The sequence below is a fragment of the Strix uralensis genome, chromosome 5, assembly GCF_047716275.1.
Source record: "Strix uralensis isolate ZFMK-TIS-50842 chromosome 5, bStrUra1, whole genome shotgun sequence".
Lineage (NCBI taxonomy): Eukaryota > Metazoa > Chordata > Aves > Strigiformes > Strigidae > Strix > Strix uralensis.
In genome coordinates this window covers 17,591,885-17,616,389 of record NC_133976.1, presented here as the reverse complement: position 1 = coordinate 17,616,389, position 24,505 = coordinate 17,591,885, and the positions used below count along the sequence as shown (strand labels likewise).

Here is a 24,505-nt window from a genome sequence, read left to right as displayed (position 1 = left end):
AGGACCGGAGCATCTGTCACAGACTGATCTATTTCAGCTGAGCAAAACACAGAGAGGAGCATTGTAGAGGCAAACAAATAGGTCTGGATTAGATGACGAGGCAGCTCACTCCTGGTATTACATCCCTAACTGCAGACAAAGGCCTGTGTACCCAGTGAAAGCCAGCGCTGGGCAGCGAGCCTCCCTGGCATACACCACGGATAAAGAAGCCCTGCCATTTATCCCCAGCAGCGTTACAGGTTACACAGAAGCATAACCAAAGGCTCAGCAATTCGGTACATGTTGGTGTGACCAATGAGCTGAAGTGATCGCAGATGCTGCAGAAGAACAGCCATATCTGGATGTGAAACGCTTCTGCTGAGCACACCTGCATACCTCTGGAGTGGTAAAGGGCTTATCCTTACTTCCAGTGCCCACCTGCAGCACAGTCTGCAGCTATTTGTTTCACGGAGGAGCTCTGACAGATATGACTTTTATGCACAGTCTCGTGTCACCCATGCCCTCCTGCAGTAGCAGCATCTTAGAAATCACTGGTTGTTTTTTCATCCCTTAAATTAACTGTATGATTTCAAAGTGACAGATGTACTTACAAAGATCTAACCAAAAATATACATACACTCTCCAACGCATTAACAGGATTAGTTAAAATAAAAACGTTCGTTGGGCTTCAAAAGCAGGGAGAAACAAAATCCACCTACCTCCCCCCCAGTGAAGGCCTTGAGGTGGCTATGAATCTGCTGAAAAGCACCAACTCACCTCACTCCAAGAAATAAGGTGTAGTTTTGACAGCTAAGTTATTAAAGTTTGTAAGAAGCGTTAGCACAAAGCATTTTTAGGTTTATTTAAATAAAAATTATAATTTATACAAGACTTTTTAAACAAACAAGATTTTCTTAAAAAATGTACAGGGCAAATCATTTCATTATTTCAATTCTTCATACAGTATAAGTCTTTTGTCAAACAAAAGTTACACTGATAATGAATTATTTACAACTTCAAAATATAGACTCAAACTTCAGACATAAAAATTTTAACATCCATTATATTTCAATGATTAGTAGAAATTAAACATCTGCGAAAATGTACAGAATTCAATAAAAACTACCAGTGTTTTTAATACAAGTTTAAGTAGCCAAAAAAAAGTACATCCTTTCATCTCTTCACGATTGGCTAAAATCTCTTTTTCTCTTTGTCTGCAGAAACAAGGGTAGGGTTTTGCTGCTGGCGTCCTGTGTGATGTTGCTACTAATAAATAGCTTGTTTCATTCAATCTTGCCTCACAAAAGCTACAGTGCACAGAAAGGCATGATTTCATATTTCAGCTTTTTTTGCCTTTTGAATTTAAATGGTCACCGATAAAGAATTAAAAGCAGTCAGTTTTCATCTCCCTTTTTAATTCTCTTTAAAAGGGACTCAAACTAACTAATGCACTTCTAAAGAAGTTAAATCCAATTACACGTGAATGATCCAGCAATGAACCACAAACATCAACAGAATTGCAAATATAAACAGCAAACAGACAGACAGAATGACAAGAACATCACTTTCTGCTATTAGAAAGTAGCACTTTACATTAAGCGGTACGACTTAGCCTGAAGTACAACAGGCTATACTGCAAAACTATGTAGGAAGATTGGACTTTAAGGTGAGAGCTTCAGCGTAATTATACAAGTACATATTTACTCACTGTCCATTCCCTCCTGCCCTCCAAACTTGGGAGTACGTAGCAGAAGGAAAAGCATGAGTAAACATACTGAGGTTACCTTCTAGCTTCTCTGAAGTCACGTATGCCACAGGAGCAGTTATGTAGCAGGAACCTGGACAACCCAATGTAAAGTGAACTTTGCAAAATATATACACAGATGTTTGTCAGTTATATTACAACTCTATTTTTTAAAAAAAATCCAGTCTGTTTTCTATATATTAGAATGAAACAGTGTTGCATTGCAGTTTGCACTAGGTTTACTGCTTTAAGAATCGCTTTTTAAATTCACACTGTTAAAGTGCGGATTAATTTCAAACATCAACACATTTTACAAGAAGTTTCTAATTTCTTTGTCCAGAAAAAAAATTTAAGAGCATATTGTACACGAGGCATTTCAGTCTGGGAAAAGGATAACAATTTCTCTTCTCCCTCTCCGAAGCCTAGGTATAGTTAATTGCCCTGGCACCATCAGCATAGGACCTATAGCTTCTCCAGAAACCAGAATCTAGGACAACCCTATATACTAGGGTCAACCAGTGAAGGGGGGGAGGGGGAGGAGGTAATAAGTGCAAGTCAACTAATTCCCTACTGAAACTGCTGTTATGATCAGAGTGAAGGTATAAATTACACTTGAAAAATGATACAAAAATAAGAAAAAGAGCATGCTCTCTGTAAAAAATATAGTTTTCTGTTTCTTCAAAAAAAAAGGATAACCTTAAACATACCCAAGGAATTTTTTTAAGACAAAATGAATGAATCTGATTAAGATTTATATAACATTAAGCGATTTTAATGCCTATTTGTTAGCCACACTTACTATTCAAGGAAGCTTCTAGAAAGGAAAGCCAAATGATAATACAACTACAATTGCAATTACAAAAAGAGATTAATTTATTTTAAAGTAGGTTTGATGAGAAAAATTTAAGATCAAGGATTTTTACTTAAACATAAAACCTGCGTGTGTAAAGTGAATAAACCATAAACTGTCAAGCTACATCCATATTAGATGGTGGCAAAATGGATTTCCCACCAGCTTCACTTATATCTTAAGTTTTCAGGCCCTGAGTTACACCATACCTAAAGAGGTGTTAGAAAAGCACCCCTTTTTCAGGTCACATAAAGACATGTTCAAGTGCTACTCTAAAGGGAGAAACTCAAAAATAGCCTTTTAGCCATTACAGGGGATTCTGACGCATTCTTGTTCACATTTCCACTGAGGGCACAGAGTTTTACCCCATCGGTGTTTCACTTTACAATACCCAACCAAATCAGAGTATTCAACAGTATTTCTTCATATGAAGTTCATATTAAGTTCTTCATATCATACCTCTTCATGGCCAGACTGAAATAAGGTTTGTACAGTTTGACTGCCACTTTCTTCATTACTGCTGCATTTGTTGAGAGACCTTAATTAAAAACTGTACTAAGAGTTAAACACCCTTTGGTGTTTGTCTCCCCTCTCCCTTCTTCATTTTACTCCCTTCCCTATACAGAGAGACGAAAAATCCATGAAATTAAGTCCCATTTTAACATAAGAATTTGCATCTGCATTGCTTTTTTTGGAGCATTCGTATAATGTCTGGAGACATCCATACTACTCAACTCAAAAGACACAGCAAAGGAAAAGACATACTGGAAGGCTTGGCATAACTCCTACTGTGCTTTCATGAAAATGCAAATAAAAATCTAAACCTCTCAGATGGGTGCTATTACATAGAGTACAAAAGCTTTCTAATATTAAAGACAAAGGTCAGTATGTGCTTTGCTGCTAGAAAGGCCTGAGAGAGTTTAGAGGAGGAGCACAGCCTTCCTGTTTTACCTGGCAGTTGGGTTTAATTGTTACTAAAAATTAATTTCGCAAGGGGAAAGACAGCCCCTCAAATTATGCTTTGAAAAGGAACTAGTGCTTTCAGCTGCTATATTATAGTGTTATTTTATTATAAGGTAACTCAAGAGAAAAGCCAAATTAATAAAAAAAGTCGTATCTCAGTTTAGTTTAATTATTCCCACCTCCTCCAACACAAAAGCCTGCAAGTCTTTAATGCATTAACATACAAACACCTTGTACATACAACATGTGCAATAGTTGAGCCCTTCTATGACAAGTATCTACAGAAATACAAATATATGATGCCTAACATTTTAGAAACAACATTTTGGTGCCCTCTTTTATAAAAAGTATCTGCCTGCCTTTCTTCCTCTTACTTTGGTTAATTAGGAAAGGCAGATATAGTTACAAACTTTCTCCTTCAATTCACTGTACAAGCAATTTAAATGTCTATGCAGGAAAAATTGAACCTAACCAAACCGTTAAAATATCCTTCTGCAATGCAAGAATTAGCAAGGAGGAGTTAAGTGCAGTTATAAATATTGAAATACTAAGATGATAATACTTCCTTGGTGTTGCTATCAGTTTTAATAAAGAACCCAATTAAAAACTCTGAGCTGAAGAAAGAGACTTCAAGCTGCTGCAGTCATCATTCTCACATCTTGGGAAAAATAACTAAGATAAAGGGACAAATGTATCCCTAGTGATATCAGCAGAGCTAAATGGATCAATCTGTTTCACTTTGTTATTTGGTGAGTTCTCCAAGCATCTTCCCAGCTTTTAATGTCAGTAAATAAACATTAAAAGTGCTTAATGTGCAAGGCTAATAGTGATGATAGCACTTTCACTGTTTTGTTTCATTTTGGTTTTTTTTTTCTTTTTTTTACAAAAACCTTAAAAACAAACATGAAGGCATATATAAAATACACTTGATTTATGTAACAGATAGAATATAAACCACCAGACAAGAAAAATTATTGCAAAATAGATGAGGATGTTCATTTTTTTCACTACCAAGTTGTAAAATAAGAAAATTTCCTTTAGATCTTCTAAGATAAGATACTAGCTCTCGCTGCTTGATGATGCAGAGGTTATTTTTACATATTGGTTGAAAATTGTCTCAAAAGCTTCATCTCTGTGAACCATGGCACCAAACACCAAAGGCTAAATGACAGAAAAAAAGATCATGTCAGTCTGGAAATGAAAAATCCTCCTCTAGGCATAGTTTTGGCCAAATCAATGGGAACAGGAGATGAACTGTACTCAAAGTGCATTAATAAAGCCATAAGAATCTTTCTCTCCACTAAATCCTTGGATCTGTGGTAGAGTTTCTAAGATTTTTTCACTTCTCCATCTCCTTCTTAAAACAACCATGGAATAAAATGCAACTGCACAGAGTATTAGCAATGGAGAACGCTTCAACACTCTTCCCTCTCCGTCCACTCAGTACATGATGATTGCATGATTGATCTCTGCCTCCATTAAAGATTTTTAGAAATCTTTATCAATGCCTTTTCGTTTCATCTTATAGAGTATTTATTTAGGTAAATAAACATCTTCAACCTTGTAATTGAGAAGTACTTCTCATTATCAAACAACAAGTAGAAAGCCTGGTACAACAGTTGTGTGACTTGGAGAAAAGTTATTTATAGGTGATTAGTTTAAAACAAGGTTCAGTCATATGTAAGAAAAGCTTCAGTCACCTAAAGTGTATCTGAGGCTCAGAGAAGCTTAAATCTTTAGCATTGTAAGACTGAAATAGAAAAACCTCATCTGAGGGTCAGGCCCTTCCACCCCAAAGCCTCCTTAACCACAGATACTCTCAAGCCATCAGCTTTCTGTTTCAGACTGCAGAGCACAGCAGCCCCCATGTTCCTGATAAAGGATGCTGGGGAACAGTCAATGGAGGTAGTGAAATAATGAAGCAAATCTTTCTGAAGTGTTATAAAAACAGTCCAGATGCAGTAAAACAAGCTAAATGTTTAAATTAAAATTCTGAAGCCAAATATACTGAATAATAGACAATTGAATTAAAAAAAACCCAAAACCAACCCACTCACATAAGGAAAAAAGAAGTCTTTATGCTGGTGCTAGCCAGAGAAGGAAGACAAGGGCATGAAGTCAAGTAGAGCAATGCAGATACAGCCAGCTACTTACTTTCTGTGTAGATGGTGTTGATACAGCAATACCCATCCCTGATCCCGGGAGAACAGAGAGCACTTTATACTAAAAAGAAAAAAAAAAAACAACAAAACACATAGACCAAAGGTATCTTACATACTGAACAATTGCAAAAGGTGCTGAGAAGATTACACGACTCGTCACTGGTGTATCCTCCCAGCCACAACTATAAGACGTCTATTAAAAACAAGAAGAGGCCAGATGCTGTTCTTTGACCCCGGAGTCAATGGGTACAGCGAGAACCTGCCTCTCCTCTTCCTCCCACGCGTGATGGGGGCACCCAGCCTGCCTGCTGGAACCAGCCCCAAACCAAGCACTCCAGAACTGCTGTGGTGTGCGCGAGCTGGCCCAGCCACAGCGCCAGGGACCACGCTGGCAGCTGGATGGTGCATCCTGGCCCTATGTGTATATATGTACGTGACAGTGTGCTTGTGGGTATCACCTACAGGTTTCTCTAGAAGTAACATTCATCCACTGTTTAAAGGAGCAGCAAGCAGACCAGAAAAAGCTTCTTTTTTAAAATTAAACAGACAAACAGGGTATGTATAGGCTGTTTTGTTTTTGTTGTTTTGTTCTGTTTTTTTAAAGAAAGTCTGTAATGCTAAGAAGGAATACAGTTGGCTGAACTGGGGAATATCCCCAAGGTGGAAGAGACCCCTAGTCTGGCCTGTGTTTCCCACCCCCAAATAAAACCAGGCACAGTACATTTCTATGCTTGGTTGCATGATCCCTGTCTTCTCTTCATTAAAAAAACTACACAGATGCAAAAGGATCTTTATGACAGTGAAGACCTACTAAACAACAAGCCAGCATTAATTCAAGTATGACGTTTAAAATCTATCAACATGAATTATTAATTTGAATGGCAATGTTCAAGTTATGCATAAGTTGTCTGCTTTATAGACATGATATAATAGGAGAAACTTATTTGAAAATCTGGAGGTACTTAAGCAGTAAACACTGGGCTGAGGTGCTTCTTTGCACAGCATGACTGGGTCCGTGGCACTCACAGCCACAGGATGTAGCAGTAAGCAGCAGTGTCTGTGTTTAAGAGTAGGACAAGTTCAGAGAGGGTAACAAAGTAACATTAAACACAATATAGTGATGCAAGGCACCAATAAAGTCATTGGTGACTGCAGGCTAATAATACTCAACCAGAGGAGGGATCCCATCGTACTTGCCATGTTTCCAGCCATCCTCTTCTTGCCTCTGTTAGTGATGGGATTCCCAACTAGATGAAACTCCAGCCTGATCCAATTTGGCTATTCTAATGATCTACCTCTCTCCACTGACAATAATCACTCATACTTCTGAGGCATCTACTTTTAAGTTGGTGCCATCTACTGATATCAACACCCAAACTGAAGTTAGTACTACACAATTCCTGCTAACAATAAATCTTAAAGCCTGCACAGCTCTAGTCAATGCAGGAGTTAAGAAACAACACAACATTAATTTTAAAATAATTCAGGAGCATAAGGGTTTAGTAAACTACTTTGGTTTTATGTTCATATTTGAGTTTGCTTGTGCTGAGTCCAAATGGCTAAACAAGCAGTTCTGGGCAATATTCTTCATGAACGGATTACATTTTACTTATAAAAATTAACAACAGTATGCTTTTTCAAAATAAGAAAAAAAGCAAATTAGGACTATCTGAACAAAAAACCAGCTTTGTTCCCTATTTGAAACACAAATCAGACATACCTTCTGAATATCTGTTATATCCGTTAGCTTTATAACTTTATTTCTTTTAGATGAGCCGGATTTGGAGCTTTCAAAGCACAAGTAACTAAAGACAAGGAAAGAAAATGCTCATTTTGATACAGTATTCTAAAACAAAGCTCTCAATATCCCTCCTTTCACTGCTGAAGTTTGAAATCTCATAGGTTAAAATCAGCTTCAAAAAAAAGAAAGAGGTACACAATATGCAATTCAGTTATTGTTTCTAATTTGGAGCAAACATTCATAAATTCTAGCAACTGGTTAATCTGTCTGAAAGCCTGGAACATACGGTATGCACGCACACACACACACAAACTTGTATTTATATTAGTTCACTGAATGTTTAAAAGTGACAAGCATTTTAAAGACACAGGAAGCACATATATCCTTAAAACAGTTGAAATACCAAATCTCAAAAGGCTTATAAATCTTTTACCAACCTAAAAGAAGATTAATGGAAAACGCTGAGTTTGGTTTCATGTTATTGTGATGCAGACAAAAGCTCAGATTTCTAAACGCTGAAGAGTGCTCTCCATCACTAGGTGACACTGCATACAGATGAGCTTTATTTCCATTCATTACACTCCAAAGGAATTTCAGTGCAAGACCCAAACAGTAGTGACCATAGTTATTCAGCCCTGGAAGGCTGGTGGTAAGTAAGGATTAAAAAAAAAATAATAATCAAGTACTAGTTTTGAAACCAAGGCTTGAATTTCTATTTTCTTTTTGTTGACCATTGTTTCAAGGAAGCTATACATTCAATTTGCTTTAAAAAAAGAAACTAAGAGTATTTGCCAATCGATCATGGATCACAACTCTCCAAATACACTTAGTTTTTAGGTTTCCTTTTTAGTATACAGATAGTTAGTATGTTATCCACATCAAAAACTGCAACTACTAACAACTGACTATATAGAGCTACTCTCCATTCCTATGCAAGCCTTTCCAAGGCAGAATCACATTTGTTAAGCATTACCACACCCCAGATTCAGCTCTCCCTCTCCTATGGCGCTTTCCTGAGGTTTTAAAGCACCATGAAAAGGCATTTTTGTTTCAAAACACCATTAAAGGATTACTTTTAGATTCAAATTTTTTAACGTTTGTTGCATTTCCCTCCTAAGAAATGTGTGGAGTGCAGTTACTCACTTTTCTGTGACATAAAGAACTCCATTCCTGATGTAGTCTGTAGGCATCTTCCTATCTCTGTTAATCAAGCAACAGCGCCAGCCATTTTCACACACTGAAAAAGTCATAACAAGAAGTTTTACTTTAAGAAAGAGAGACACAGGCATCGCACCCAACAATTTCCTTATAAACCAGTGGAAAACACTGAAAATTCCAACTTCAGATACCTAAAACTAGAAGTCTTTACAAAGGAAAGCCTAAATAAGGTGTTTTTAGACATCATAACGTTTGTTTTAACACTGTTTTTAAAAAAATCCCCAAAACCACCTCACCCACACAATTATTCCCTTTAACTTGACTATTCCATTTGCATTAACACAAAAGGCACACTAGGCTGTGCATTCTTTCAAAGAACTGCAAGGATGTGGAATGAAGAGACTGACTTCTGTCCATTCTAATTTAAAGCGAGTCTTTTTAATCAAAAGCTTATACCTGTACATTGCACAGAAAGGGAATTCAACTTTAAAATATCCTTGGCTTTTCAGAAAATACTCTACTAATGCAGCCTTCCTCTTGTGAAATACCTGCCAAAGGACGCTCATTTTCTGACAGGTTAAAAACTTCATGGAAATTCCCCCTCTTGGTGGTATGAAAACGACTTGTGTCTTCATCTTTGCTTATTCCAGTTGGGGCACTTGAGCCCACATAACTTCTGGATGCTGCTGTTTGAAGCTGCAGAAAAATAAACACAATTCCAAAATTTAAACAGCAACATTTAAGCTGTGCTCTTAAAAAGAACTTGGCTAACTACTCTTCCTAAAATAAAATAATGTGTAACACAGTAATTTTTATTAACTACTTCAGTAAAGTTAACTCTGGACTATTGCACTACACTACTGCTAAAACTCTAATGTGCAATCTCAACATAACTTTTCAAAGTGTTGCTCTTTGATGGACACCCTTTGCAAGGGTGAAAGCACATGGTGCTAAACGCATCTATCTTAAAATACGACTTTTCTACAGTAAAGAGTATATCGGATTAGATACAGCTAAATCACTGCACACAGCTCCAATTATACTAGCGGGACTGCTAGCAGTTAATATATTATCAGTACTTGGCTTGTCTTCAAAAGACAGACCAAACACAAAATATTATTGCACAAAATAAGTTTAGAAACAAAAAAGAGCAAACAGAGAAAAAGCCACACAAAACTGCATAAGCTCATTATGAATACAAATGCTGAAATTGAAAGGAAGTTTTGCACACTAGGATCCATACCTTTTCATGCCCTGACAGCTAGCAGGAAAAGAAATAAACAACACAAATGTGACAGTGACAAAAGAAAAAAAGTGAAGTCTATTTAGCAGTATAATACACAGAATAAAACATGAACTGAGTGACACTGCAAGATCTTGTTCACAAACTAAAAGACTACACACAACTGAATGCAATTTAAAAAAGAAGTTATCAGTGGTTAGAGCACACCAATTTATTCAAGTTGTGTTAGAGCCATTGATCTTTGCTTTGAAGTTGCACTAAATTTTGAGAGTGTTGACATGTGAAATAAAATCAGACTGGTTGTCAGCATCCTTGAGAGTGGGAAAAAGGTAGCATGGAGTTCTCAAAACCAAAGTATTTGAGTAAAATCTACTTTTAAACAGAGCTCCTGAACCACTGGAGACTGCCCTAGCAAACAAGCCTTGCTTCTGGAAGGACAGCAGACAGTTTCTTTTGGAACACCTGCATTTTCTTTTTCATCTTGGTGAGGCACCACATGATTCCAAAGGTTGGCTTTTGTCATCAAAGCATTAACAGCTCCATTCTTAGACCTACCATACACATGCAGTTAAACAACTGGCAAACTGACAACATGCAAGCTCAGGACTAAGTCCTTCTGTAAAGGCCCGATGCTGTTGGAGGCCAACCAGCCTTTGCTGCTTTTTTTTTTTTTGCACATAGGTTGGCAGCACTCGACACTTCACAGGATTTAGCGATAACAAAAGAAATCCAAAGCAAATGAAAAAATGTGCACTGCATTTGCTGACTAGAAACCAGACTGACAAAACAGGCACAGCAGAGAGTATTTACCATCCAGCTTTTAGGGTAACTGTAATACAGTGATGCCTCGGGGGAAAAGAATAAAGAAAGTTGACATGGAAAGCAAACGGTTGATAACTGTACTACTGCTTCAGTTATTGCCCTTCTGTGGTGCCCTTAGCAATGACTGAGCCCCTGGAACCAAGGAAAATATTAGCTTCTCCAACATTTTGTGTGCAAGTAAAGATCAGATCAATTTTTTGAAGGCTTTCTTGGACAAGTTATTTGGCTCCATAAGCACGTAACCAGGTGAAGTTCCATGGCCCAAAACAGTAAAGAGGTCAGGGCAAGAGGTCTAATGTTTTTTGCACTGGAATAAGGATTATTCCTGCTCTCTGCCACCCCACTTCCTACCTACCTGTTATATAGAGAGATTAAAAAAAGGTGTTTAAACTTTAGTACCACATCCCATCCAGTAGCTGAAGTTGTGAGAAAGTTCTGCCCTTACTTCTAGTCCTTCCTAACACAAGCAAATGTTTCATCTACCCTTAAAAGCAGCAGCTAATTTATCCATAGCCACCCAGGCTTGAGACAACCTATGGTCGATTACTAAAAGAAAAGCATTGCATCCAATTTTGATAAGCCTTAAATCTAACTGGAAGTGATTGGATTTGGAATGATGGAAGAGTCCTGACTGTCTAAAATTGTCACCAACAACCTAGAGGTAGGAATATCTGGAGGTATTCCTTTTCACTTGATCTGTCATCAGCTTTTGACATACAACCTTTACCCATTAGATACTGTTGTTAGGATTGTTCTCTAAGGACACAGGGTCGGAGTGGTGGTATAGGCAATGAATATTGCATTCTGTCTAGGTTTACAGTGTCTTGTATGCTATTTAATGATAGGAAGACAAAGCAAATGCACATATGCTGGCACTACAAGCTTCTGGGCTCTGCCTTTTCTATGAAAAAAATGAAAAACCTATTTGCTTTTTACCTTTTTGTACAAAAATCTATTTTTTATAATATAAGGTTCCCAGAAATCTCTCAAGGAGTAAGAAAGTTTGTCTAAAATTATTGAGACCAAGTTAATGTTTTCAAAGACATTTGGAAGCAGACAATTCAGTCCTGCACATCGTTTCCAGACAGACAACCCAAGCCTGTCAAGTCAGACACCGTAGTACTAATAGCCTGGTCTACTTGTCAAAACTTAAGTCATAAGGAAAAACCAGAAGGGATAATTACTCTCTAAGTTTATGGATTCAAGTTCAGCAATTCAGAGCCTTTCCACCTCTAAGGCAGATTAGAGAGTCCAAGCAAGAAGCTACCACAACCACCACAGTATGTGAATGATAACCTGCAAGCTCAAGAGGTGCAGAAACTTTTAAGCCCATCTTCTGCAAGCAAGAGAAATACAGGCTATGGGTGCTCCGTCCATACACTCATCCACCTCTCTTGTCCCTTGGAAAATAGGAGCAAAAGACTCACTTTCTGTCAGAGATCATCCTTCTCTTCTACATCCTTCTGAAATACTCAGATCATGCTGCAGTTATTTTACCACCAATTGCTTCATCACCCTCAGAACCCTATATTTCTTCTCCTCCTTCACAGGTTAACAACTGAGGGTTCATGTGTTTATCTCTCTTGCTCTATAGTTGTGTGCCCAGGCTGAATTATTGCTAAGTGCTGCACATTTTAGCCAGGGAGTTTATGACAGTACTCAGATATTTCATGAATGCAATTAGATATTGTGACATTTTAAGCCAATGCTAAAATGGGATTAGACTGCAGTTTTATTACAACTGTTTTTATTTTTAGACTAATAAACATTAACAAATTCAGAGATATGGAAAAGCATGACTTGCTTTTTTCAGTTATTATGTCAGGCCCCAAAACAGATTACAAAGATGCACAAAACACAACACTTAAAAGATTTAACTACAAGATTTTAACAAAAGAAAAACTTACTGTTGGAGTACCAACATTGGGAAAAATCATTTATCACCACTATGTTAAAAGATCATCTAATACAAATAACCTTAAGACATAATGCCTAAATCTGTAAACTACTTTATTACCTCTGTTAATGCTTATCCCATTAGTAAGCTGCATATTCTACTCAAGCCTTTTTTTATTTATTTTTTTAACTATCTGTTCTGCCATCTACACAAGCAGCTGAATTTCCAGTGAAAAAGAATGCCTGAGAACAGAGAAGAGGAACACAAAAAGACAAAATTTCGACAATAAAATCACACAGAATGTATGTTACAGAAATTTATATGAATATGGATGGTGTTATTTTTGTGCGTTTAGCTTCATACGATTTCCTTTATATATATATATTTATATACAATTATGATAATAGATTCCATTCTTAGAAGAAACAGAATCTATATAAAAACTGTGTATCGTGAAAATAACAAAAAAGAACTAACGCTGACTGTTAGGATTTAATTAATCTTCCTTTTAATGTGCTCTAGTCACTGGGGAAAAGGGAAAGGGAGAAAGGGATCTGATTTTCAGATATTTGGAACAAGGACAAAAAGATTTATTAGCCTTACCCGTCTCGACACTGTAGCATTAGATCTTTCTTTGAGCTGAGGATCTGTTGGGAGACTTGTCCAGATGATATAAGGAGTATCATACTTAGCTCTTAGTCTGGGGCATCGTTTGAAGATAAAATCAATAAGGAAAAACTTGATTCCAGCATAGAGTCCTGAAAAAAAGGTCACTTTAGTAGATATGTTGAAGCAGCATTAAGAACATCACTGTTTTGATCATGTTTTAACAAGTTCATGAATGAAACGAAATTCTGAATCTTCAGTCACAGTACTAAACCATTCTCTTCGTTTAAATATTTTGATTCTTCTTCCAAAGGCAGGAAATTATCCTTCTTTTCCTCCACTGCCCAGATTCCTTCCTCCCATCCCCAGTTCTTTCAAACCACTTATGTAGCTTCTTATGCAGAAGAACTTTAAAATAATTGAAACATACATTCCTTACTACCAGAAGCATTCTGAAAACATTATATACTTCCAAAACAGAAAACATGCCAAAGCATTTAACTCTGCAGCTCCTTGCAAGAATTTAAATGGCAACAGAGGGCTCTCATGTACTACATTAAACTCTGTCTTCCAGTCCAATATGTCCTCTTATCTATTTCCTTGCATTCTGCCAGATTAAAAAGGTCTTGAAATACTCTCTCAAAACAGATCTCTAAGAGTCGGAGTAAAAAATAATTCCTCACACATCTAATTGAATTGCCCTGTCAAGCAAACCTATGTTTATGTTCAAGGTAACACAGTTTGAAGTTCAGTGCCACTAGAAGTAATGCTCATTTGATCATGTCATTACTTTAATGAAAAAAAATGAGAATTCTGGGTCCTTAGGATGTGGCTTCATATAGAGAAAAGACAGTCTCATGCTGTAGTGAAAACCCTCTTTTCCCAATTCCCAGTTGACAGTTTAAGATCAGCAACTTCACCCACAGTAATCTGTTCATTTTGTCCAGCGTATCCTCCAAGTTTTACAAGTAGTCCCATTAGCCCTTTATTTTTTTTCCAACCCTGTCATCTTTGTGCCTTCCATGTGGCCACACATATTTAATCTGCAAGGATGTATGAGTGGAAAAACACCCACAATACAGGAATTTCTGGAAACCTTATAGCTGACAGTCTAAAGACCTCTGCTAACAGCTCATTATAAACTTCCCCTCTTCAAGGAGCGAATGCATTATCCAGTATTTTTCTACTATATTATCTATCCAGAGATGGTTTTTGAAATGCACATGACAAACAATGCCAAGCACAATGAAAATACTTTAAAACACTGCATTATTTATTAATGCAGGGTTTTCTTTCTCAAACTCTAAAATTCTCCCTCTTAGATCACATTCAGTTTTAACACATTAAGTCTAGACTGTAACAGGTCAATTATTTATTGCATTTACCCATTGCAAGCCCAATAATCCTGTAGGGCAAAAAGCAGGATGCAATAAAAGCTGCCCATAGTGTAATGTAGAGCTTCTGTGTTATTTCTGGCTGGACCCACATGAACAAGCTGAAAACAAAAAAATAAACAAAATTTTATTACTAGTGTTCCAGACATTGGTCAAGTCTACGTTTTAGAGGAAAAAGACTCACATCAGATAACTTACTTTTTAATTTTTTCCAGTATATCTGCCATCTTGCCAAAAAGGTTCTGCATAAGAAGCAAGAAAATTAAAATGAAGTCCTGCATTATTTTGGTTTTTTGGTCCACATAATAGAAACCAGCAGAGTTATCTTACTCTGTTGGTAATAAGCACTTCCCAGAAATGATTTTTTTAACTCATTTTTAGCCATTTATGTACTTCACAATTGAATATATACAGAACAGAAGTAAACTTCATCTTCTCAATAAATTTCCAAAGGTGTTCATATAAACGTATGCTTCACCACCACCACCAGAAGGAAGGAGACGAGTGCAAGAGAAAGGTATGCTACCTTCAGCAGCGACACATCGTTAGACACAGCACAAGGCTGCAGTTCAATGGGAGGATGGAGTCACTCAGCTGCTAAGGTAGCTCACACTGACGGAGTTGGGAGAAAACCTTCCCTCACCCTCTCCCACACAAACAGCAGATTTCAGGGCTGTCGGGGGTGGTAGTGTTTAAAACAGACTATATCGGAGATGCTGTGCAAACTGTTGAATTAACACAGCTAAAGAGACAGTTGAAGGAACAGGGTCTCTTACATCAGTTTTGTGACTAGCAGGTTTGGGATATGGACCCATACTACAGCATGTTGGTAAGATTCTACACTATCAGAAGCTCATTTGCACACATGAGGGGAAAAACTGTCAAAAGCTGCTTCTGTTCCCCTTCAGACCTCACTCAGAGCCATGAATGGAGAACCTTGACCAGTTCTCTGAAGCTCCAGGCATCTTGTTGAGATCTCTATTGCTCGTAAATAAAGAACCCTATGCAAGGAAAGGATGGCTTGTTTAAACATTTGCTTTCAGATGCTGTATAACAAAATACTTTGACCACCGGGATTATGAACCAACTTGTTCTAAGGAAGCAGCCAGAAAGGTCTCAGAGCAGCACGGTACCTGCGCCTTCTGAGCCACGTCTAGTACAAGCTGAAACTTTTCAGACACCGTCAGGTCCTCTTTTGGGGGTTCCTTGGGCAAGAAAGAGACAATCCATTAATTTTCAGTTCAGCTAAAACTGGTATTTTACAAAATTCCTCATAACATCATGACCCTTCAGCATTCTTGGCAATAGTCCTCTCACTTTAAACAGTCTGTAAATTTGCCAAGTTCCTCCCTTGTTTCAGATCTACTGTTTGTGTCTTTCATTGCTGGTTATCTTTAGTTACCGCTGTTTTTCCTCCATGGTATATGCAAACATAGTCATATGAGGCTGTGAAAGACACAGTAAGTCTTTGGAGCAGCACAGTTGCAATGGCTTTCAGTCTATGACCTACTTCTGGTCTAGCACAGAAATACAGAAATGTCTTTTTTTTTTTTTTTTTTTTTTTAAAACTGTACATCTATAACTTTATTTAAAAATTATCCTGGAAGCAAGGCCTCACTAGGCTTAGTAAAAGGTTTGAAATTCAAAGAACTCCATCTTATATTAATACTTACAATACTTCCTGCTTAAAGCAGGATATGCAAATATTTATTTCAAAAATCTTACAGAGAAAACAGAATGCAAGGCTTCTTGAAGATCCCACAAGATCTAATGTGCCAAGCTGGCTTATTAACATTTATTCCAGAAATGTCATTCAAGTTTGGGATATTTTATGGTGAAACACCCAAACCTAGTGCTGTTAGTGAAGATTTCTAAACTTAAAGAGAAAGAAAAAAAAGCTGTAATGTCTTTATTTGCACCTCACTCTTCCTTCCTTTTACAGCTACCCACATAAACAGAGGAAAGTTTTGAAGGTGCAACTTTTAACATAGGTGTACAGGTCAAACCAATCGAAGGCCTACCATGGGTTCAGAAACTTCAGGCACAATGCTCCACTGTATTCTCCAACCCCTAGAAGTTATGGAAATAGTTAAAGAGAGCAAGTACTTCTTCTCCACCTGCCAACATGGATTATTTTTATGAGGTTGAAAAGTAGTTTTCTGCAACAAGCACTTATGGGTTAAAAAATAAAATAAAATAAAATCCCCAAATCAACAAAGAACCCAAGTAAACACAAGTGGCCAACCACAGACAGCTTTAAAGGTATATACATTTTAAAAAAATTATATTAGCTAGGTAGATACTACACAGAATCACTGCTTGCAGGTTTTACAACAAAAGGGAACTGTGTGCACAGAGTCAATAATTAGGAATATTTTTTCTTGTTTTTTTATGTGAACACAATTATATCAACTTACTCTGGAGCCTATTTGCTACTGGTAATTTTCAAATAGAGTGCCAGACAGTAAGTATGTATTAAGAAATCAGAAATGTATTTTAAAATATGCACATTAAGATCCTCCCCATCATTTTCACCATTTTAAGGGGGAAAACACTATCAGCCTAAACCAGCATTTTTAAAAGAGCCTCTCAGTAGAGAAAAAGTAATTTTTTTTATTAAAAAAAGACTTAATTTTTAATAGAAACCAAATATACAAATGGAAGATACTTTAGATAAAGTATGTCAAGGGCCACTGAAAAAGGCAAAACTGCAATTTTAGACCTAGGTGAAAATTAGTCTCCAGAGAAAAGGAGCAGGCTTTAATATTTAAGGTGATGTTTTCCAACTACCCTGACTACTGCAAAATATTTTTATTTTTGAATTTTAAAGTGTTGAGGAATTTGTCTGAGAACGTACAGCATTATTTATGATGATCCAAGTCACAGGAAATGAAGATAATTCCTTAGAATAGTAAAAAATTATAGAAACTGAGCAACGAAATTAATAAGAGTTTGAATTTTATTTTGTTAAACTTAACTCACAATGTTAGAAAAGGTAACAGTTTACGACTCAGTGCAAGAATAATAAAACATCTTTCAAACAAAGCATTACAAGAGAATAATCTAGTATTTAAGCAAATACCTGGCTATGAGGTAATTTAGGGACAACCTCAAAATTGCTAAAAATAAGAACATAGGAATGGCCCAGCCATGCCATACAGCATTCATGTAAATCTGCAGATTAAGAAGAAAAAAAAAAAAAAAAAAAAAAAAGAAAAAAAGAGAGATGTGGATTACAAACTGGGGTACAGTGAGTTGTATGAAACACTATTTCTCATTGTACTGTTGGGTTCAGAATCACACAACTCAGATCACAAAAGTTAATAAATTTTAGCCATCCCATGACAGACAATACCATTGCATTCATGTATGTAAAGTCAAAACTATAAGACTGAACTAAAACTCCAGAGATGACACTTAAATAGTGCTCAGTTGCTTGAGAGAATGAATATTTCCAACACTGCAATTACATGAAGGTATAGAAAAAAATAGTAAACGTTAAAGTCTATGAATCTGCTAACTGACCATGATATGTTCTGACCTCACCTAGATCAGTTGAGGCAATGGTATAATAGAAGAGTTATAACAATTAGCCCCTTACAGGTCAACGGGATAAACTCTCGCTGTGTTATTTCAGGTCAACTAAATCCCAAATTTTTACCAAGCTTAAAAAGATTGTAGGAAAACAGGTCTTATTTTACCTAACAAATACAGACACAAAGTGCTTCAAAAGGTATTCTGTCCCCTTCCCAGTTTCTGAAAATACAGAGACTACTGCCTCCATGCCAAGACACATTAGGCTTTTTACTAATAACCGCAAAATGAAGCCTTGCTCCAGCTCCGAGGTCCCAGAGGTTTCTGAAAAACAGCTGAAATTCCTTCTCTCAGCTTTTATCTGAAGAATGGGTTTGTCAGGAGAGGTGAGAGACAAATCAGATTAGGAGAAGGGACAGACACAGGGCACTGGGAAGGGGAAGTCCCCTCCTCAACACTCCTTCAGCTGTGCCATGCAAAACAGCATTAAATGAGGCTCTATAACTTACAGGGAGGGATCATTTAATGAAAAGGTGTGCGACATTTTCATCAAACAGGTTCATTCAGCTACAACTATAGATAATATATAGATAACTATAGATAACCAAAAGAATTTAGATCATTTAATTAACAATTAGAAGGAAAACAAATCAAAACTTCGCTAAATAGTTATGTCACTTTGTGGCATGCAAGCCTCCTCCCATAGTATGGGAATGCTTGAATTTAGCTCACAGACCTGATGTTTACGCATTAAATTATACTCAAGGTGTTTTGTCTCTCATCAGTAAGTATGATCCTAACGAATGGTAAAGAGCACTGACAGTAAACGATAGCTTCTTATCAAACACAGCTGCTATCAGCATTTCAGCCGTAGACAACAAGAGATTTTGCAGAGGCTGAAGTAACCATCAAATTACAGGACTGGGAGACAGGAAACAAGGAATGAGAGAACAATGCCTAGATTGTTACAAGTTATTTTAACAGTTACAAAACTATGCTACAATAAACCCAGAATACACATTTCAAGTGGCTTTCAAATATAACTGAAGTGACAACTACTGGTATTTTGTGTTAAATGAAATGACATTATTTGATTTGACTTAAACTGCAGCATAAGCCCTACTCAGATATGGCAATTTCAATGAATTTCAGTAAATAATACATTTTAGAAGTTCTTACTACTTCTGGAGGAATAGAATAACTTACAATAAAGGCAATAGCAGAAGTGTAGATAGAATACCAGTCTGATAAGGCAGAAAGATTCTTCACAAAATTAGTAACAGGTTTGGCACCTCTCTCTAAACAGAAGCAGAGAAAAAACACAACTGTTAGAATTAGCTGGCAGTTAAACCACTTGCAAATGACAAACAAACAAATTAGAAAATTAATAGGAATATTCAAGACATGTAAAGATAAAAAGGCTTATCCAGATTAAGAAAAATGAAACCCATCAATGTAACTGAACAACTAGCCAAGTAATGCATTGACAAAAACTGCTATTCAAGACAAAGGTTATGTCTGAAATATAGACAAAAACCATCAACACCTTCTATAAGGTTACCCTGGATGGTGATAGCAGTTTGTTCTGAGCCCTGTTCATAATACCCCGAAGACCTCGCACAGGTCAGCTCATCCCACTGTAAAGCAAGATAAATTAGTCTGACTGGACTCCAAGCCACTGAGGAACAACTTGCAGCTACCTGGTCAAGCTAGTTTAAAACAAGGTTAGATCTCTCTTGGCTACATTTCTGCAGGAGTCTATCCATTTGTAGCACTTTGCTGCTTCCTATTCCTAGCCAAGAGACACAGGACCTTGCTGCCTGAAGAACTTTGTCTCCCACCACTGCAGGCCTTTGCTCTTGCAGTCACTGCATGGGAGACAAACCTGTGCTGGGAGAGGTGTCACGCCCATGCTCAGATGCCCAGAGCCAGCGAGTGACAGCAAGAGGAGCAATTCCTCAGCTCCCTGAAAAAGACTTGTCCTTTACTCTTCCTACTCCTCTAAGCTCTTTTACCACTTGGGCAAACTAGCTGGGGGACACAAGAACACAGGAGAGGACTGCTGCAAGACGACCTTTGCTCTCTCTGTTGGAACACATGGGTTTTGCCTTCCCTGCCAAGAAGAGTGATATCTCCTCTTGCACAGGGGACCCCAGAAGGACCCATTCTCATTTGCAGTATAGCTCACAGTTTTCAAAGACTTTCCTCAAGAGAGCCTGCGACTTGCTGTCCTAGTTTGTTTGGCTTGAAATTCATCTATTCTTGATACATTCCCTATGGGAAGTAATTAAACAACTAGGTCTAGATTTTCCTTGAGCATCAGCAGCAGCACAACCAAAGCAGTGGATGAACTAAGTGGAAGGGCATGCCTGAGGCACTGGAGGAGGTCACAGATTTGGGCACTACTCCACCATCCTACAGCAAACCTACTAGGAAGGTCAACACCTGGAAACCACTGATGACAACAGGGGTCCTGAGAGTTCTGGGTGGTTGTCAGGCACCCCTGGACAACAGGGATCTAGATTTTGTGGCTCACCAAGTGGAAATTAAAAAACACTCAAAGCTTAAGCTTAATACCTCTTTTTTTAAACCTATTCTGAAGGCAATGCACATCCACCATGGAGAACAGGTCATAAGTCTTCTCTCAAATGAAACTAGAATGAATACCAGTATTAGAACAAGGAGAACAAAACTGACCTTACATGGAGATTACAGACCCTTATTTCAACTTCACCTTCCCCCCTACAATAATTTAACAATTTGGAGCACAAATCAGCCTTTTTTTTTTCCCCGATTAGCAATTCTTTGCTGCACAGAACTTTTGGACGGCTTGACTACTTTGTTTAACCCACCATCTTGCATCCTCTACCTTCCAAAATAGTTTATCAGCTATCCAGGAGAAAGAAATGCAAGACACACTCAGGGTATGCATCATCCAAGCCCTCCTTCTTTGAAAGCATATGCTAACAGACTAGCAAGCAAATTACAAGCAGCTCAGACGTAAGCGTATGAACACTGTTACTTTTGCCACTGAACAAATATCCTGTCCTCATTCATTACATGTTTACACATTTTAATTAACATTACACTTTTAGTTCAGAGATACCCTATATAATTCAAGATTCTACCACTGCTCCTCTAAGTTACTTTGCACTCCAAACACTAATTCAGGATTTCAGAATCATTTCTGCTTATGAATTGGCAGAAGTTTTTCAAAACACTGTATTTTAAGATGCAGCACTCCTCCCAACAGGGTTGCTAAGAACTATTTTTACTTCCAGAAGATAAAATACTGCTAAGTACTTACTTAATCTTCTCATATTTTCAGTCAACCTGAAAAATAATGGATAAAACCAACTTGTTAAATAGACAAGTAGTGCGCAGTTGTGTACATCTGGTCCCTAAAATACTGCTCACAGTTATAAACTAGATGTTTATGCACAAAGCTTCACCTTTGCCTATTATGAAATGTGTTTCTAGTAACTAATACAGCCTACCTTGCATCAGACTAAAAATTGAGATGTAAAAGCTCTCCAGCATAAGATTGTCCACAGTTTTCAAGAGGCATATGATGGAACCTTGTAAATAACATAACTCTTATTCTACCTCAGACACCACATAAAACTTCAAATTTCAAGTTTTGGCCAAAGCATTCACAAACCTTCTGAGATGGTTCTGTGCTTTCACTTTTATTACTTGTTATGCAAACACTTGCTCAAGCCATGTAAAAAGTTGTAAAAAGATAAAAAAAGCAACTTGTAAAGAAGCCAACAATTTCTCACAATCTCGTTAGAGATTTACCTTCTAGCACTAAGTGGCTCTTCTGTTTCCACTGTATTCTCTTCTGGCTGAAATCTGAAGTCCTCAACATACTCCCCAAATTTGTCACAAAACCACTTCTGAAGTCTTGAGCAGACTGTGTGACTACGCTTATCTATAAAAAAGAAACACTAAGTATCAGGATAATACATCTTCACACAAAGCCTGTCCCTGTTCCCACACACCACGCTTCATTGGGAAGCAGACTTTGTCCAGCTTTCCTCTCCTTCACCAACACTCTTTGTGGAAACTCATTATAAAATTTACTTCTGCCATTGCACAGAAACCCTGACTGCACTAAGCTGGTAAAATAAGAATAAAGGTGACTCATGCTTTGCTCTAAGTATGGTACATGGGAGGACCTTATTACCAGAAGTACAGAGATGACTTAAGCATCCTAACAAACAGGAATTTTTAGTAAACACTGTAAAAACATTTTCTGATTAAGAGGTTCCTGTAAACAAGAGACTGACATAAATCTCAGTGCTCCTACTGTGCTGAAGGGTCAACCTTGAGAAAAGTAAGTGCAAAGCAAAATACTCCTGAGCGAGAGCAGGACAACCACCTTGCAGCATACAAATTTGACAGCGGAGGGAGGTGGAAACTTAAGGAAGATCATAGAATCATAGAATACCAGGTTGGAAGGGACCTTAAGGATCATCTAGTACAACGTTTCTTGGTAAAAGCATGGTCTGGACAAGATAGTCCAGTACCCTGTCTAGCTGAATCTTAAAAGTGTCCAATGTTGGGAAAGATCCTGCAAGAGACATTTTTACTACCACTTACCAGCCATCTATAGGCCATAGAGATTGTGCGTGTGTGTGCATATATATATAAATGTGTGTATATATATACACAATAAAGAATGTGCGCCTTCTTTTTTCTAAAGCCAGGCTACAGAAATTATGCTGTATATGCCAATTTCTATATATGGAATATATAGTCATAATACTGCCTGGAAAGTCTTATATGGCAAAGGAATGAAGCAATGCACACTTTCTGTATGTCAGCTGCAGTGGAAAAATGTAACATAAATATATAGGTATATGGAAATAATATAAGAGTAAAAGCCTTTAGGTAGCACAAGTGAGAACAAAATAATCACCTTTTGCTTTACCTGACTCAGAAAATCACTGTCTAGAAGGAACAGACAGATTATTCTTTGGAAAGGTTGTAGTTCACGTAACAGAAAGTATTGACATCACAGGAGTACAGGAGGAGCAACTTCAAATTTTATCTATAGATTTAAAAGCCTAAGTCTCAAACAAGAGGTGTGGGGAAGAAAGCTTAAGAAATGCAGACAACAGTTTAGGTGTCCAAAAAAATGAGTAAGTCTTAAGCTTATTCCTTCTCCATGATGTCTTTTCTTTTAGAAAAAGGAAGAAGTAATATGGTTAATGGCATAAAAGAGCTTTTGCAGTTAACAACAAAATAGAACATCTTTTCTACGTATAATATCGGTTTTCTGGTAAGTCAAGGATCAGCAAGGCACCCAAGAATGATGAAGTCAGTCAACAGGTTTCATTACATTCCTAAAAGCTTTACAACACACAATAAATTCCTTGCTCAGGTGTGCAAAGTCAACTATAAAAAGTAAATGCAGAATCATGTACAGAGAGGTAAGAAACTGCTCAAATAGTCTTTCATATTGGGCTTCTTCAGAAGCCTGCTTAAGGATCCAGCAAGGTTTGATCTTCTAAGGATCAAAAGAAGGGGGTGAAAAAAAATCCAACTGAATCAAACTGCTGGTAGAGATCTGACCAAGATTACCTGTTCCATTGGCTTGCATCTGTGGCTTTGCAGGTTGCTGAGTTGCAGGCACCTCTTCCGTCCTACAAAGAAAACCAAAACAGTGTGAAATGCTACAGATGATTAATTTTTTCCCTTTTTGTTAAAGGGAGCACTGGAACCTGCACAGTTTCCATAGCTGAGATAATACAAGATGACAAGGGAAAAACAAACTTACACCCTTTTGCAAGATTCAAAATATTCATTGCACATTGCACTTAGGATCCAGGGAAATACCACCCACTGGAAGGAGAGGTGTGGTTTAGCCATTTCCTGTTACTGACAGCTCAGTTTCATCTTACAACTACTAAATAATTTAGTATCAGATTTGTTGCTTTATTTATGCCTTTTTGTTTTATATTCATCACAATGCCTACCAGGAAAACTCTTCAGAGCCCTGACTATTCCCACAGTAATAAATGAAAAAGGATTCCATATCGCAAGTTGATAACCACAATACCAGAACAAAACCACAGTTTAATGTACGAACCTTGACTTCTGTCATTGTTACTACAGCCAAACACCACTCATCTTCACAATGAGAGCAACGGGTGTCAAGAATTATGTAAAATGTTATGTCGGCAAGCTCTTGAAACACACAGATACCAACGAATTTTAAAAATATCTTTTTAAAAACTTGCAAAATTTAAATAATGGTCTGAAAAGCTGAGACAAATGTTCTAAAAATGGTCTAAAAATATATGGCAAGTAGCAGGCATCATTGGTCTCATCTTTCAAAATGAGTCAAGAATAATATCATCCATTAAAAATGAACAGATTTTAGAAAACACAAATGCTTTTGCCA

The 24,505-nt window shown here is 37.3% G+C and overlaps 1 protein-coding gene across 2 annotated transcripts in view; it reads right to left on the bottom strand.

The window, feature by feature from the left end:
* Positions 1-816: 816 nt before the first annotated feature.
* GRAMD4 (GRAM domain containing 4) overlaps positions 817-24,505 on the bottom strand; it is an 83,706-nt gene continuing 60,017 nt past the window's right edge. For both annotated transcript variants that reach the window (XM_074870047.1, XM_074870046.1), the window contains exons 5-19: positions 23,683-23,744; positions 21,895-22,027; positions 21,401-21,426; positions 19,300-19,391; positions 17,642-17,733; positions 16,581-16,629; positions 15,693-15,764; positions 14,758-14,801; positions 14,551-14,660; positions 13,163-13,317; positions 9,146-9,293; positions 8,583-8,676; positions 7,419-7,503; positions 5,691-5,759; positions 817-4,697 (exon numbers count right to left, since the gene is read on the bottom strand). In XM_074870047.1, the coding sequence (XP_074726148.1) occupies positions 4,596-4,697; positions 5,691-5,759; positions 7,419-7,503; positions 8,583-8,676; positions 9,146-9,293; positions 13,163-13,317; positions 14,551-14,660; positions 14,758-14,801; positions 15,693-15,764; positions 16,581-16,629; positions 17,642-17,733; positions 19,300-19,391; positions 21,401-21,426; positions 21,895-22,027; positions 23,683-23,744 (1,333 nt within the window). In that variant the 3' untranslated portion in view covers positions 817-4,595. The remainder of the gene's footprint in view (positions 4,698-5,690; positions 5,760-7,418; positions 7,504-8,582; positions 8,677-9,145; positions 9,294-13,162; positions 13,318-14,550; positions 14,661-14,757; positions 14,802-15,692; positions 15,765-16,580; positions 16,630-17,641; positions 17,734-19,299; positions 19,392-21,400; positions 21,427-21,894; positions 22,028-23,682; positions 23,745-24,505) is intronic.